The 14,071-nt window shown below is 36.1% G+C and overlaps 1 protein-coding gene across 3 annotated transcripts in view; it reads right to left on the bottom strand.

Annotated features, from left to right (window-relative positions):
• Window positions 1–1,626: 1,626 nt before the first annotated feature.
• Window positions 1,627–14,071, bottom strand: part of LOC144966986 (uncharacterized) — a 13,760-nt gene continuing 1,315 nt past the window's right edge. For all 3 annotated transcript variants that reach the window (XM_078903691.1, XM_078903692.1, XM_078903690.1), the window contains exons 2-5: window positions 6,778–7,474; window positions 6,354–6,468; window positions 4,907–5,052; window positions 1,627–4,076 (exon numbers count right to left, since the gene is read on the bottom strand). In XM_078903691.1, coding sequence (XP_078759817.1) covers window positions 3,815–4,076; window positions 4,907–5,052; window positions 6,354–6,468; window positions 6,778–7,454 — 1,200 coding nt within the window. In that variant the 5' untranslated portion in view covers window positions 7,455–7,474 and the 3' untranslated portion in view covers window positions 1,627–3,814. The remainder of the gene's footprint in view (window positions 4,077–4,906; window positions 5,053–6,353; window positions 6,469–6,777; window positions 7,475–14,071) is intronic.

Raw genomic sequence — 14,071 nt, 5'->3', positions numbered from 1 at the left:
AGGGTTCAATTCCATAATTTCTTTGTTGTGGTGGAGTCATTCTTTCTAAAGGTGTGTCCAATATAGTACAAAATGTGACGCACCAGCTGATGTGTCCAATGTAAACAGATAAATTTTATGAAAGAAAAGTGACACGTGTAAAATTGTGTCTGGTGCACCAGTATTTACTTTATCAAATGTTAACATTCTGGTAGGGCAATAATGATAAAGCCGGCAAAAGAGTCAAAATGCTGGCAGGCGATTATTATAATTACTAAAAAAACGTAATTTCCGGCACTTGCCGGCGAACTTTCACCCATAATGTCATGTAATCCTCGATGACTGGACCCATTGAAGTGATGGGAAAAACCCGAAACGTCCACAGTATCTGTCTTCCAATAAATTGAAGCTGACAATACTTATCGTATTTTATTTGTTTTTTGTTACACAAAATAACCGCCTTTATGATAGGTTTGCCTTTCAAGGTTTGAACTGATACTGATACATGTTAACAAGCGAGCTGCCAAAAGAGCAATCGTTGACTGGCCAAGAATCTCAGGGTCTCATAAAAGGACATCATTTCTGGAAATGGAAAGGCGATATCCACCCACCGGTCATTGGACAGAACTTTTATGATGGTATTAGGTCTCTGTAAGGTTCTATATCATGGTAGGCTCCACCCTCTCTTTCTATTCTGGCGTAGATGAAGATGACGATAGATTTTTGGATGTCATAACGACAAACGGGAAGAGTCAAAGTTTCTAAACAATCCCAATCGTCATCCTAACCACTATCGTCTTCTAATCGTAGTCCACCGCAACGAGTCTAATATTGTAATGGCACAGCTGTAACCAAATGATAAATTGCCACTATTTTGAGGACAAGAAAGATGTATTAATATTATTATTATCATCATCATCATCTCCCCGGCAGAAAAAAAAAAACCAATGCTTTATGTGCCGCATAATGGATGTGCGCACAGCGTCAGGGAAGCGTTCCCAGACTGTGTTTGGGTGTAATCTACATCTATAAGATGAACAGTTTGTTTTGTTTATTTTTGAGGGTTTTACGGCGCTTGCGACACATTTAGGTCATGTCATCGAGAGTAAAAAGAAGAAAATAGGGTAGTCAAAATATTCTAAATTTACAATCAAAGCACTATAGAAAAAGTAAGACAAAGGGGAATTGGTTCAAAGAGGAAACAGATGTAGATTCCGAGAGCACACTATCAAAGTAGTTTGAGTCTCATCAAGATATCCAGCACCCAACAAAGAGGAAAACATAAATGTTTATAGAATACATAACTAACAATACAGACTGGAGAGATGATTTACAAGGGGAAAAAAAATACATTCTCCCAAATCTATAAAAAGACATTTGACTGTTTCCTTCCCAGTCAAGGACTCCAACCAGTGCTGGGACAAAACTAAGTAATCCCATTCCAAGACAAAGGACAGAAAGCAACTCGGAAAACAAATCTAGGGGGATAGAAGACACAGCGTGACCTCCTGCCCACCTTAGAAGGTCAAAGGTCCCCGCCCAGGAGATGAACTGTGTTTTAGATAATTCCATTAAGAGATTAAAATAAGAACGAACATTGAAACAAACTAAACAAACATTGAAGTGAATGAAGAAAAACGCAGTGAAAATAATTAAATTCCTTCTTTATTTATATATTTTTTCTCATATCTTTATTCATGTTAGTTATGGTATGAAAGCTTGTTTTGTGCACTACACAAAGAAGTTAATCACATGTTTGTGTTGATTGGGTGATTGTTTATCATATTCCTGTACTGTGGGGTACATTTGTACCCCAACGCCTGTTTTTTGACTCTAAAATATTTATTTGTCAATGGATTTGCCCAAAATTTGGACAATTCCTAAAAAATTATGATTTTGATTTATAAAAGTGATACTGAAAAATCGTTTGAAAAAGTGAGTAGGGTAGTTTTTGAGAGACATGCATGACGTTTCTCTTGCACTGAGGGGTACAAATGTAGCCTACCCCAGACTCTCATATAAGGAAAAAAAAAATATATATATATACCAATTCTTGCACGTATATTATATTTTCTTTTTGTTTTTTTTTCACATTTTTAGAATGCTATTTTGTTGTTTTGTTTGTTTTAAGGGTTTTACATCGCTTGCAACACATTCAGGTCATATCAGCGCCAGTAAAAAGGAAGAAAATATTGGATAGGAAAGACATTCTTGATGTACAATTAAAAGGACTTGAAAGAAAAAGTAAGACAAAAGGAAATTGGTTCAAATAGGAAACAGATATAGATTCCAAGAGCACATTATCAGTGCACTTAGTTTGAGATCACCTAAAAGTCTCAACCAGATACCACCACAGGTCCCCATTAAAAGGAATGCATTCAAATATTTATAAATCATGTTAAAATTTAAAAAAATAACAGTACATAACAGAGAGATGATTTACAATTTAAAAATATCACCTCCCAAAACTATAACTATACATTCGACTGTTTCCGTTTCCCTCCCAGTCAAGGACTCAGGCCAGGTCAAGTAATCTCATTCTAAGACAAAGACAGATAGCAATTGGAAAACACGATTTCCACACACACAAAAAAGCATGGTTTGGTCATGTTCTTCATAGTAATTTCTTACTACTCCAGAGACTTGATCAAAGGAGTCTCCCAACATCAATTGGGGAGCGGAATGACCACCAAGGGACATTACAATGGTTAGACTATGTTTGATTAATGTTTAGGATTTTCAAAATGGCCGCCACTAGATGAATCCTCGTCATTGCTTGCATCCGTCATTTAATTCTTCAATGATTTAAAGAATTTTAAAATTCTTTGAAACAACAAACTTACGACTTTTTTTACGACCATGGATGCAAATTTACGACCAAGAGGTCAAAATTACGACCTTGCTGGACACCCTGATGGGTTAAGATTAATAGACCATCTCCCCACCTTTCCTCACAGATTATGTATAATTTGTTCCCTAGGTAACCCCATCTCCAGCCACCACTCCTACCCCTCACAGCCATGAGTTCAGAAATGTCATCTCCTCACTTTTATTCTTCACAACCCACCTTCAAATGACACGCGTACACACCAACAACTTCTTATAGTAGCTACACGTATTGTCTTGGTACACACCCAACCAACCATGATCACATGACCCCACAAAGACAGACAAAATCATCCCATTGTGATGTGTGATTGGGATCTCACCCTACCCCTACCCACTATTTTCAGTGTATCATATTATAAAATTGGTCTTCCCGATAATGGTTATGTGTAATAAAGTTCTCTGAGTTGGTAAGCTGTTTGTTTGCTTTTAAGGGTTTTACGGCACTTGCAACACATTTAGGTTATATCAGTGCCAGTAAAAAGGAAGAAAATGGGGTAGTAAACAGTTCTAGAATTACAATTTAAGCACCCGAGAAAAAGTAAGACATAGGGGAACTGGGAATAAAGACAGAAAGCATGTTGGAAAACAGATATAAGGGGATAGAAGACACAGTAAGTACCCCCCTGCCCACTAAGGGAGGTCAGGAACCCCACCCAGGAGTTGGAAACCAATGCTATATTTTTAAAATGCCAGTCTTGTCTCCACACGGTATGCTCTATCTTCACAGTTTTGATTACTTCGTTGTAAGTGGTTACAAACTCCATTGAATGCGAAGTGGCTTTAATAGTGTCAAATAGGAAATAAAAAAGGAGGGATTTTTAATTTTCATTGAATCTGAGGTGCACTATATATAAAATCATACAATATATACAACTTCACATCATCATTTATTCCAGGATTAATATTACCTTTATAGAGGATAGTGGTGTGAAGGGAAAATGTCAAGTTAACAAACTTCAACTTGATGCATAATTCTGGAATGTTTGATAGAATCACTGTAGTTTAAGTCTCTGTCTTTCTGCTGCACACCACATCCAGCAGACCCATCCATATCCGAGTACCCAGAGTCCTTTGTAACTGGAGAACACCTGACCTTTGGCTTATTTATCAGTGACTTTTTATACTGCAGACGACTCCATACAGCCTTGCACATGTTGGTGAGAACTTTGTCAGAGCATTTGATCTTCTTAACGTATCTCCATGTATTTCTACAAATAAAAAAGACAAACATGAAAGTCAAAATATGAAATATACAAAGACACTCACAATGTATTTAAATGTAAGTAATGGCCCAGGGGATCAGGGGATCAATTGACTCTCAAGAAAACGTCACAGCTCTCAAATGACAATGCCAGTAAGACGGTACAAGATTTTTTTAAAAATCAGGATTTCGATTTTTTCAAATCGGGCCCCAAAGCCAAAAGCACAAAAACCTAACACGGCCCCCAAAGCCAAAAGCACAAAAACCTAACACGGCCCCCAAAGCCAAAAGCACAAAAACCTAACACGGCCCCCAAAGCCAAAGCACAAAAACCTAACACGGCCCCCAAAGCCAACAGCACAAAAACCGAACACAGTGGGACTTCTCTAACCGGGAAATGTCCGTCACTGCTAAAATCTTTCCAATGAATCCAGTTTAAAAAATATTTCTCTGCAAAAACGTTGAAGAGATGAATAAAAATGTAAGTTTTATAAAATAAAATCACATCCCTGAAAAATATCAATAAAAAATAGGAATAGGCAAAGCGACCAAAACACGTCCTCTCTGTCCCACCACTACACACACCAACACACACACACACACTCTCTCTTTCTCTCTCTCATCTGTATAGTCCAGCATGCACTCTTGCAATTCATATAACTGTTGCAGAAGCATGTCGGACTCAAACAATACTCCCTGAATTTAGAATAGATTTTTATGAAATATTATTTTACCAAGTCTGAAGTACCGCTGAATACAAGACAAAGTTGTATGAATCAAGACTGTTTTTAATACGACCAAAGTAAATGATCATCATAACAATATTTCCAGACTTACATGATGCAAATTTTACACTCCGAAAGATAGTCCCTCTGCAGCAAACTCCAAGCCCAATAAAGGTAGCATCTGGCAATCATTATTTCATTCCCCAGCTCTCTGGCAAGTTTCAACTGATATGCAGATATCTCACCAGCTCTCTCCGCCTTATAAAACCAAAACAGAAAAATAATTTTAAAAATCAAAGATAAAAATATACATTTTGATTTGCATAATAATAATATGCAAATGGGGCAAATCATGGAGATTTACTCCAGAAACATAAAATTAGCAACAGTCCAAAATTCTTTCCAAGGTTATCAATATGAGACTTTACAATAGGGACATACAAATAAAAACATGAGACACAGATTGGCTCTGACTGAAAAATGACTCTCTGATCAATTTGTGGAAATATGTTTCCTAATGTCTTTTTAAAAATAATTTTAAAAGTTCATTGAAATCAGAGTACGGCACATGGAGCAAGTATTTACCCTAGGTTCTGTAGTTTTCATCAGTACAAATTCTTGCTACTCTTTGTATAACACTCCACCCAAACACAAAGAATTTTTTTACCAGGTCTAAAGACTTAGAGGAAAAATGTATGCAAAATGCTTCTCAAAAATACACCATCCAGTTTTATAAACTATCATAAATGTAAACCTTGTTAAATCTGTTAGCTGTATATAATTTTCTCTTAATTTATTTGTTCAAAGATTTTAGTTACAGATGTAGTACAGTGCAGCCTCTGGATAATGACACCCTTGAATAATGACCCCCTGGATTAGCGATAAAGGCCTCTTGTCCTGATTTTTTTGTGCTAAATATATATACTATTAGTAATAAAAACCCTAAAATAACATCTTACAGTGCAAACCCTGGATAATGACTTTGCTTGGGAATGGAAATTTATGTCTTTATCACGGGGTGTCGTTATTCCAGGGTTTACAAGATGGTGGGAAAAGGGGCATGGTGAGATCCGTGAATACATAATTTGTGCATGTATTTCTCCTGTTTACAAAGGATAAAGCAGGTAAGCTTTCACTCTCCTCCAATGCGTATTTTCATTGTTTTGATCCTAAATATAACTCGAAAGCCATTTAATAAAACTAAGAATAAATCAAGAAAACCAAGTGTCAATGTGGTAATACTGCACAAGACCATAGATATGCACACATAACAACAACAAAAAAAGAGAAAAAAAAAAAAAAGAAAACTATGAAATAACTACATTAATATCAAATTTGGACTGATTTTTCCTCATTTCAGATTATCATCATCTAGTACTTGAGCCTATCAACGTGCTCTTTTCCAACCAATGAGCCTATGCATGGCCAATGACATGAGACCAATACCGTCCTATAGCACATGATGACAGACCAATGTCCTAGCAATGATACCAGAGTATCTACTATACTATATCACATGTTGGCATTTATTTATGCATTTTATTTTTTAAAAAGCTTACATGGTCCAAAAATGTTTCACCAAGAGAAGAATGGGCACCTCCAAGAGTTGAAAGCCAAGCCAAACTTTCTTCAAGCACCACATGCTTGTTTACAAGATTGACTATCCTATCTGACCTGGAAAAAAAAAGAATTAACATAGCATTAACTATTTATTCATAACAGTGAGTAACAATCTATTTGATATAATATTGAGTTGACAATATATTAATGTATTTATTTCACACTTAATGAATGTCAATATATTTCTAAATTAGAGACATGATTTCATCATCATCATTGCTGATCAAATAGTTTTAGACCCATCTGAGGTGATAATCATTTCAATTATCAGTGTCTGAATTAGATCAAAGGTAAAAGGATAACATTGACACATTAAATCAAAATTAAAGGAGGACAAAAGAAATAATGGCTGATAAGGCTTACCATAAATGATCAATTTTCTGCCAGGGCCAAACGGCTATAACATCCATCATGAATGGGATGGTGAGATAATTGTCCCAAGCTTCCCGTTGTTCTACAGTCCACTGCTCGTAGTCCAATGTACAATTTCTATATCCACATGTATATCTTATTCTTTGAAAGAACCTCTGACGAAAACTTCTGCTCCTGCTGAATTCTGATTGTAAACAAGATGCAACATGCGCATCAACAACAAGTGTGCATTTATTTATAGGTAAAACAAAATATGAAACACAATTGGATGAACTGTCAATGGGTTCATTGTCAATAAAGCTGAGCTTCTCCTCCACAATGTCTGAATGTGAATATGGATAAATCGGTGCTGATAGACAACACAATGACTTACAATGTTTGTGTAGAGAAAAACTTTTGATTCCAAAGAAAATTGGAGCATGTCCTCGATGAGGCTGGACATAGAAATCTTCAGGTAGAAAATAAATACTTCTCCTTGTTGAAGTCTGTCTCACACCAGCAATGTGCTCAGCTTGAAATGTGAAATGAATATCACCACTGGATGTGTCCATATCGAGGTTTGAATATTCCCGTGTATACATCGCACTATTCCATGTCCTGTCAAATGTGCGGAATACCACAAACAGGCGAGGCATTTTAAATTGTTTGCTCTGGGGGCTCGTGTACATAATTCAAGTCAGTTTCAATTCTGTGGATGGCAAAGGTTTTAAAATTGAATGTAATAAACTCGGTAAAGGTAACGTCTACAGCTAGAAGTGTGATTCAAATCCAATTATTAGTTTTTCTTTCTCCTTACTGGATGAATTGAAAATATGTTTGGTTATATTATTGATGTTGTACCAAAAAGTAAACACAAACCATCTCAATAATATAAATGATTCATATCTCTGAGTCCCAACTTTAACTTGCAGGAATTTCAGACATCACTCAGAGGAATTTCAAGACTGAAAAAAGAATCACTGCATACAAAATCCTATCTATAATATGATGCAAACATAATGTCAAATACCATTCAAAATCCCCCTTTTTTTTTCAAGTCAATTAAAGCTCTAAAATAGAAGTGTCATATTACATGTAAAAATGAATGGTTGCATTGGTGGTAATGACGATGCATGATGGTGGTTGTAGTGGTGGTGTGGTGATGATGATGTGGTTGGTGGTAGTGATGACGATGAAATAGTGGTGGTACTGACAATGATGATGATGATGATGGTTTCTTGTTTTTGGTGACACCGGGCTCTTAGTCTGTGAGTAAAATAGTTTACTTTTGGTTTTAGACTGTCCATATTTATTTAAGCAAGAAATCATTTGTTTAGCCTATATTTATTAATCTGATCTTCGTTTTAGTGTTTAATTGCAGTGAGCAGCACCCTGTTATGAGATGAACTCGTAAGCTATTTAGTTATCAATACTCTTATTTTTGAATGAAAGACAGTAGATGTTCATGGTCAAGGTCGATAAAACTACATTCCTGCTATGACTTTCTTTCTATATTCTATTGTTAAAGCCAAGGCGGCACATAGCTTTTGTGCTCATCTCTCTTACATTGTATAAGTCACGAGACGTGTCTTGCGTACATAGTGATGGTTGGAACAAACGACCGGGAAGGAATGTACATAAATAGTGAGGGAGCGATTTTAACAAAGCACACAGCTTGACGAAAAGCAATAAGTTAAATTGAATTTTTTAAACTTTTAAAGGAAGATTAATTCGCGAGATGTCAAATTCTTCGAAAAGTATAGGGCGTCACGAAGCAACTTCGATCTGCGCCAGTGGTCAGGAGGTGATGATTCACACCATGTTTGTTTTTTCTAAGCGCTGGCACCAAAAGAGTAGGGAATTTCTCATAAAATGACTTCGTATCAGGAATGCATTTTGTAAAGTCCAATTTTCTGGTGGCAGGTGCTGTGTGCGTGTACAACCCTGCTCTGTCCAGGAAACCAATATTTGGTTTGACAAATCTATGGCCAAACGATGATGTGCAAAAAAACTGCTCCTACTCCTAGAATTGGGTTTGCGACGTCAGCAATCCAAAATTGCTGTGTGAAGCCGAAGCTTTCCTTTTTGTCAATTTTAGAAAAATAATTTTCGCTGTGGGTCTTGATGATCGATCCAATTTCAGCAACAAGATAAGGACCTATCACTATCTGTCTATGGTCATGTGAGTTGGCGGATTCTTCAGCACCGGTATCGACAAGAAAAGATTTTCCGGAAAGTAAATGGTTCACCGAAATTGTGCCTGCATTAATTGAATTTACATTTGGGGCTTTGTTCTGGTCCGCTAGGCCTCTAGTTAACAGCTGGCCATGTCCTTTCCTTGACTGATCTCTCACAACATTGAGCTTGGTTGCCTAATTCGAGAATATGAAAGGTGAACCAGACCTCACAAAAGTTCAAATGAGGCTATCTACAATTTAACAATTAATTATCACTTGTAAATTATAGATATTTTAAAACATATCTAAGTTTAAGAACACAAAAACTTTCTTTTGTGTTAAACAATTCACATGCACAGTTATTGCCCTGGATTTGATTTTTAGGTGATAAAAATATTCCTCTTTTTAAAATAACTTGTGAACCCCACTTTATTTTATAATACTCAATAATAAAGTTTAATAATAGTAATAAAATAATAATTATTATAAAATAATAATAATAATAATAATAATAATAATAATAATAATAATATAATAATATAATTATAATAAAAATAATAATAATAATAATAATAATAATATATAATAATAATAATAATAATAATAATAATAATAATAATAATAATAATAATAATGCTGAAAACTTGTATAGCACTATAACTTCGAGACACCAGACACTAAGCGCTTAAATTACTAAGTCAAGCCTTGACCAAGGAACTGCTGGGACAACAGACGCATCGATCGTGCAGATCTACCAACTCGCTTTGGTCAATATGTTAAAGAAAAAACGGATACCATCAGGAAAGAACTCTCATCTAGTCCAAATTTTCACATGAACATTTAATTTAAATTGGGGAGGCCTTCCGAAAGCTCCTCGTTCTAGCATTTCTTTCAATTTGTATTTTCACCGTGGATCTTTTGTCAGGCGTTTATTTATTCAATTTGTCATCATATAGAAGCATTTTAAAAACTAGAACAAACCTTGATAGATTTGTGAAAGTTTAAAACTTCCTAATTTGACATTATTTTGATTCTCGGCCGCCATTTTGATTTGTGATGCAGTCCTAGTTTTTTTAGTTTTTTTTCGATTACTATTAGGGTTAGCTTGAGGTCGGAGGATGTTTTTTCAATTAGCTATTAGTGTCGGTTAGTTATAAGTCTCAGTAAAGATGATAGGGTGTTCGTTTTTCCTATTAGGGTTAGTTAAAGGTACTAGACTAGGTTGTGTTTTTTCTTTGGATTAGTTCAGGAAATATTTGGGTTATTTCCCTTAGCACGAGGAGCTTATGGAAGGCCTCCGTTAAATTAGGCAGTTTAGTGAGCAGCAGCAGTGACAGTCAAATTGTGACCCAACTCGCCCATAGGAAAGTTGTGACTGAAAATTGCTGTTCGCGTTTTGGGGGGTTCAATTAAAGATACATAACTTCGTTATAAAGAGGAATGTCGCAGATATTTTGGTATCATTATTTTTGTCTTTAAATTTCCTTTTAAATGCTGACAAAATCTATTAAAATTCCAGAAGTTATATGAAGTTGAAATTTGGCAATTTTCAAATGCATTTATTTTTTAATTTACAGCGTGTGTTTTTTAAATAGAAACGCTTGTTTTTAGAATAACATCTAACTCTGCGCCGAAAAGCCATGTTTACATTATCTTCTCATCATGGCTGCCCAACGATATCGATATTTCAAATTTAGTTATGTATTAAATTTAGACCATAATATTTTCAGATATTATTTACTATGTTTTTATTTTGAATAGAGAGGTGAGCCGGTGTTACCAATACTTAGCTTCTATACCAGGACAAATCATTCGTTTGGACAGAAAAATAAATAAAAAACTTACCGCTTACCGTCAAAAGCAGTTTAGATTTGAAGATACATTTGTTTTCTATCAAAAAACATTCGGTACTAGACAATCCTTGATGAATATCAAAAGTTGTGTTTGAAATTATATCCTAAATATTTTCATGATTCATTCCTCGCTAAATCGTGTGTGTTTTTCGTCTGATTCAATGGTTGGTGCCCCCTAGTGCCTGCCGCGCAAAACAAAGGTTTTTTAAAAAGTTTATTGAGAAAAAGATACGGAAAAAAAGTGTCCCTAGTGTATGCAATTTGGTGCATAAGTGCAGTAAAAATTGGTGCGCAAAATTAGTTCGTAGAGGATGCGAGACTGTGTGTGTGTGTGTGTATGTGTGTGTGTGTCTCTTTCTTTCTTCCTTTTTTTTTTGGGAGTGCCTACGTACACGGTAACGGGGCATCTAGCCTCAGGATCTATGTACACGTAAACCGGTTTACCGTTGCAACATTCTGTCAGTGATGGTCCTCGCTGTCGTGACCGCGCGCGCGCGTGTGTGTGTGTGTGTGTGTGTGTGTGTGTGTGTGTGTGTGTGTTGTTTTGTTTAATCAAAACAATTTTAACCATTAATGGCGAGATTCCATCTTACACTCCCCAAACTCCAGATCTTAGTCTTAATGTTATCATTAAAAGACAAGCTTTGCGATTTATAGTTTAATTGAAGCCCGAGTCGAAATATACTCTTACTACTGCTCTCTTGGTGGAAACGATTTATTCTGCATAAGCAATCTGGAGAAAAAAAATCAGTGTCACTGTAAAAGGTTAAAATTTCACGAAGTACGCTCCGTGAACACCGCTGTAACAATCCTTTGATCTACGTCATCAGGCAACCCATTGTTTCTTTCATCTTTTCCCATTCCCCCTTACTATCCCCCCATCCCCCCGCCCATCTCTCTCTCTCACTCTCTCTCTCTCTCTTTCTTTCTTATCATAGTGTTATCCCTTCCCATCTCAATGTAAAATGAAAACGTTCTGCTGTTTGCAGATACATGTATGATTGTTTTGTTTTTTCTCTCTCACTCGGCTAGGATTAAAAACCAAGACATCAGGTAATTGGTGTCTAATGCCAAAGTATAGATTCTCTCTTTGGCCAATTTAGTCACGCACGTGGCAGCCCAGCTATTTATTATGTTCTGCCTATAACACACAATAAGTGGGATTTTGGGGTGGGTACGAAAGAAATCAAGGTCATAAGTAACCGTGCACAAGAGCTGTATAGGGAATTGGTTTCTGGGGGTCTTGCAAATACCAAATATTATATGGAAAGCTCTTTCGAACTCCAAGACGTCTGGTTTGTTTTGCTATCTTGGAACAAACGAAACAGAGATGTCTTGAGGTGTGACCTAGTTGTCTGATTTTGTGACCTGGATGTAAGGTTTTGTGACCTAGATGTATCCTTTTGTGTGTGCAAGCCATGCGGGTAAGTACAGCGATAGCTTGCCAGTTGAGGAAAAAAAAAAAGAAGCAGCGTATCTGCATTTGAAAAACAAAACAAAAAAACCCTGAAAAAACAAAACAACTTAACCTTTTAAAGGCGAATATCAATCTTACTTGGACCAAAAATAAAATCTTACCGTTTTCATCAAAAGACAAAAAACAAATTACAATTTAAAAACTTGAGCTTTTATATAGGGCAATATCCACCCAACGTGCTCAAAGCGCTTTTTATCAATATTCTTACTGCTCTTATGGTGGAAACGTTTGTTTTTTCTGCGTTAAAAAATAATATAAATGAAGACTATTATTTGAAAACAAAAAAATCAATGTCACTGGCAAAGGGTTATTTGCAGTACTCCTGCATCCTGTGAGACTCCTACTGCACTTGCTAATCATAAAAAAAGGAAATAGCAATCAACAATACTAAGTTGAAAAAAAAAAGAAGAAAAAAAGGAGGGGGGGGGTGGGGGGGGGGGAGCAAACCCAGTAGCAATGCAACCTTTAGCGGCCAAATTCGATCTTTGACCTAACACCAAATCCTCTTTCATCAAAAGACAAGTAACGGCAAAACGATTATAGACAATTGAAGTCCGAGTTGCGATAGTCTGACTGCTCTCTTGGTGGAAACGCTGTATTCCCCGTTAACAATAATAAAGATAAAAGCAAACTATTATCTGAAAGCAAAAAATCTGCTTCGCTGTTAAGGGGTTAAGAACATCTGCCAGCATCGTTGACAAGCTCTACGTCACCAAGCCACACGTCTCCCTTTCGTCTTCATCATGCAACCCCCCCCCCACCCCCCCCTCTCCACTCTCACGGTGGTGGTGGCGGCGGATAAAAAAGGCCTTTTTTTCTTTTATTCAATCAACTTGACTGCTGGTGGACCCTAGGCCTCTCTACAAGTCCAAGAAATAATACTCACTTTTTCTCTGCTCCAACGAAAATATCTACCCCCTACCGGTCTAATTATTTGTAGCAGACGACAAATTTCTCAAAACGGTCACGTGACACTATAAAAACAACACAGGAAGTCCATGAAAGCTTATTTACGGCATTTCCTTTGAACCGTGTAAACAACAAAATTTCGTTTTCATTCGACTCAACGGGTCAGATTGGCCGGTATTTTTTTAACGAACTAAAGTTCTGAAAAATCAAAATGTTTCTTAGAAAGCTGAAAGATGCTAGTTTTTGAAACAGAGGTAGTTTTTTTTTTAAAATCTTTATATTTTACGTGAATGCATGCTCAAGGCGAGTTGGACGTCCAGCGGAGGTTGGTAGGCCAAAGGCCCACCTCTCTACATACTTTCCAACTTTATTTGTGGATATTTTACAGTTTTTGTTTTAAAAGTTCGTTTATTTCTTCTCTTTGTGAAACCCGATATTAATAAAATCGATATTTTAAAAACACCAATTGCTTTGATTTTATTTTGCCATCAAGTCATCAAGTTTCTTTCGCATATATTTGTTTGTTATCATTTATCAAGTGTCTATATCTCTAGCAAATTGTTTCTTACGTCTAGCCGAGTTTTTAATTTTCTGTAACATTTGCGTAATATTATGTAATAAAAATGTTTATCATCCTCTTTATTAATGTAAATGCCTTGTCCTCGATAAGACGAACATTTTGTCAATATATGGTAGGTACTTTGGTAAACGTCCATTTGGCCCTCCAGCAGGGAGCCGATAAATGGGCTAGTGGCTGTGACCCGATTTTTTGGACTTTTGAGTGATGGGTCTCAGAAAAAGTTCCATAGATTTTTTGTTTATGGATAGATTTTAATGATTGATGTCTTATTTTCTTCAGGAGAAATTACTCTATCGTTTGGTGTAGTTTA

This window comes from Berghia stephanieae, chromosome 3 (assembly GCF_034508935.2).
Source record: "Berghia stephanieae isolate SIO BIC M18660-M18661 chromosome 3, UCSD_Bste_1.3, whole genome shotgun sequence".
Classification (NCBI taxonomy): Eukaryota; Metazoa; Mollusca; class Gastropoda; order Nudibranchia; family Aeolidiidae; genus Berghia; species Berghia stephanieae.
Note: the sequence above shows the minus strand (reverse complement) of the source record. Positions and strands in the feature narration are given on the sequence as shown.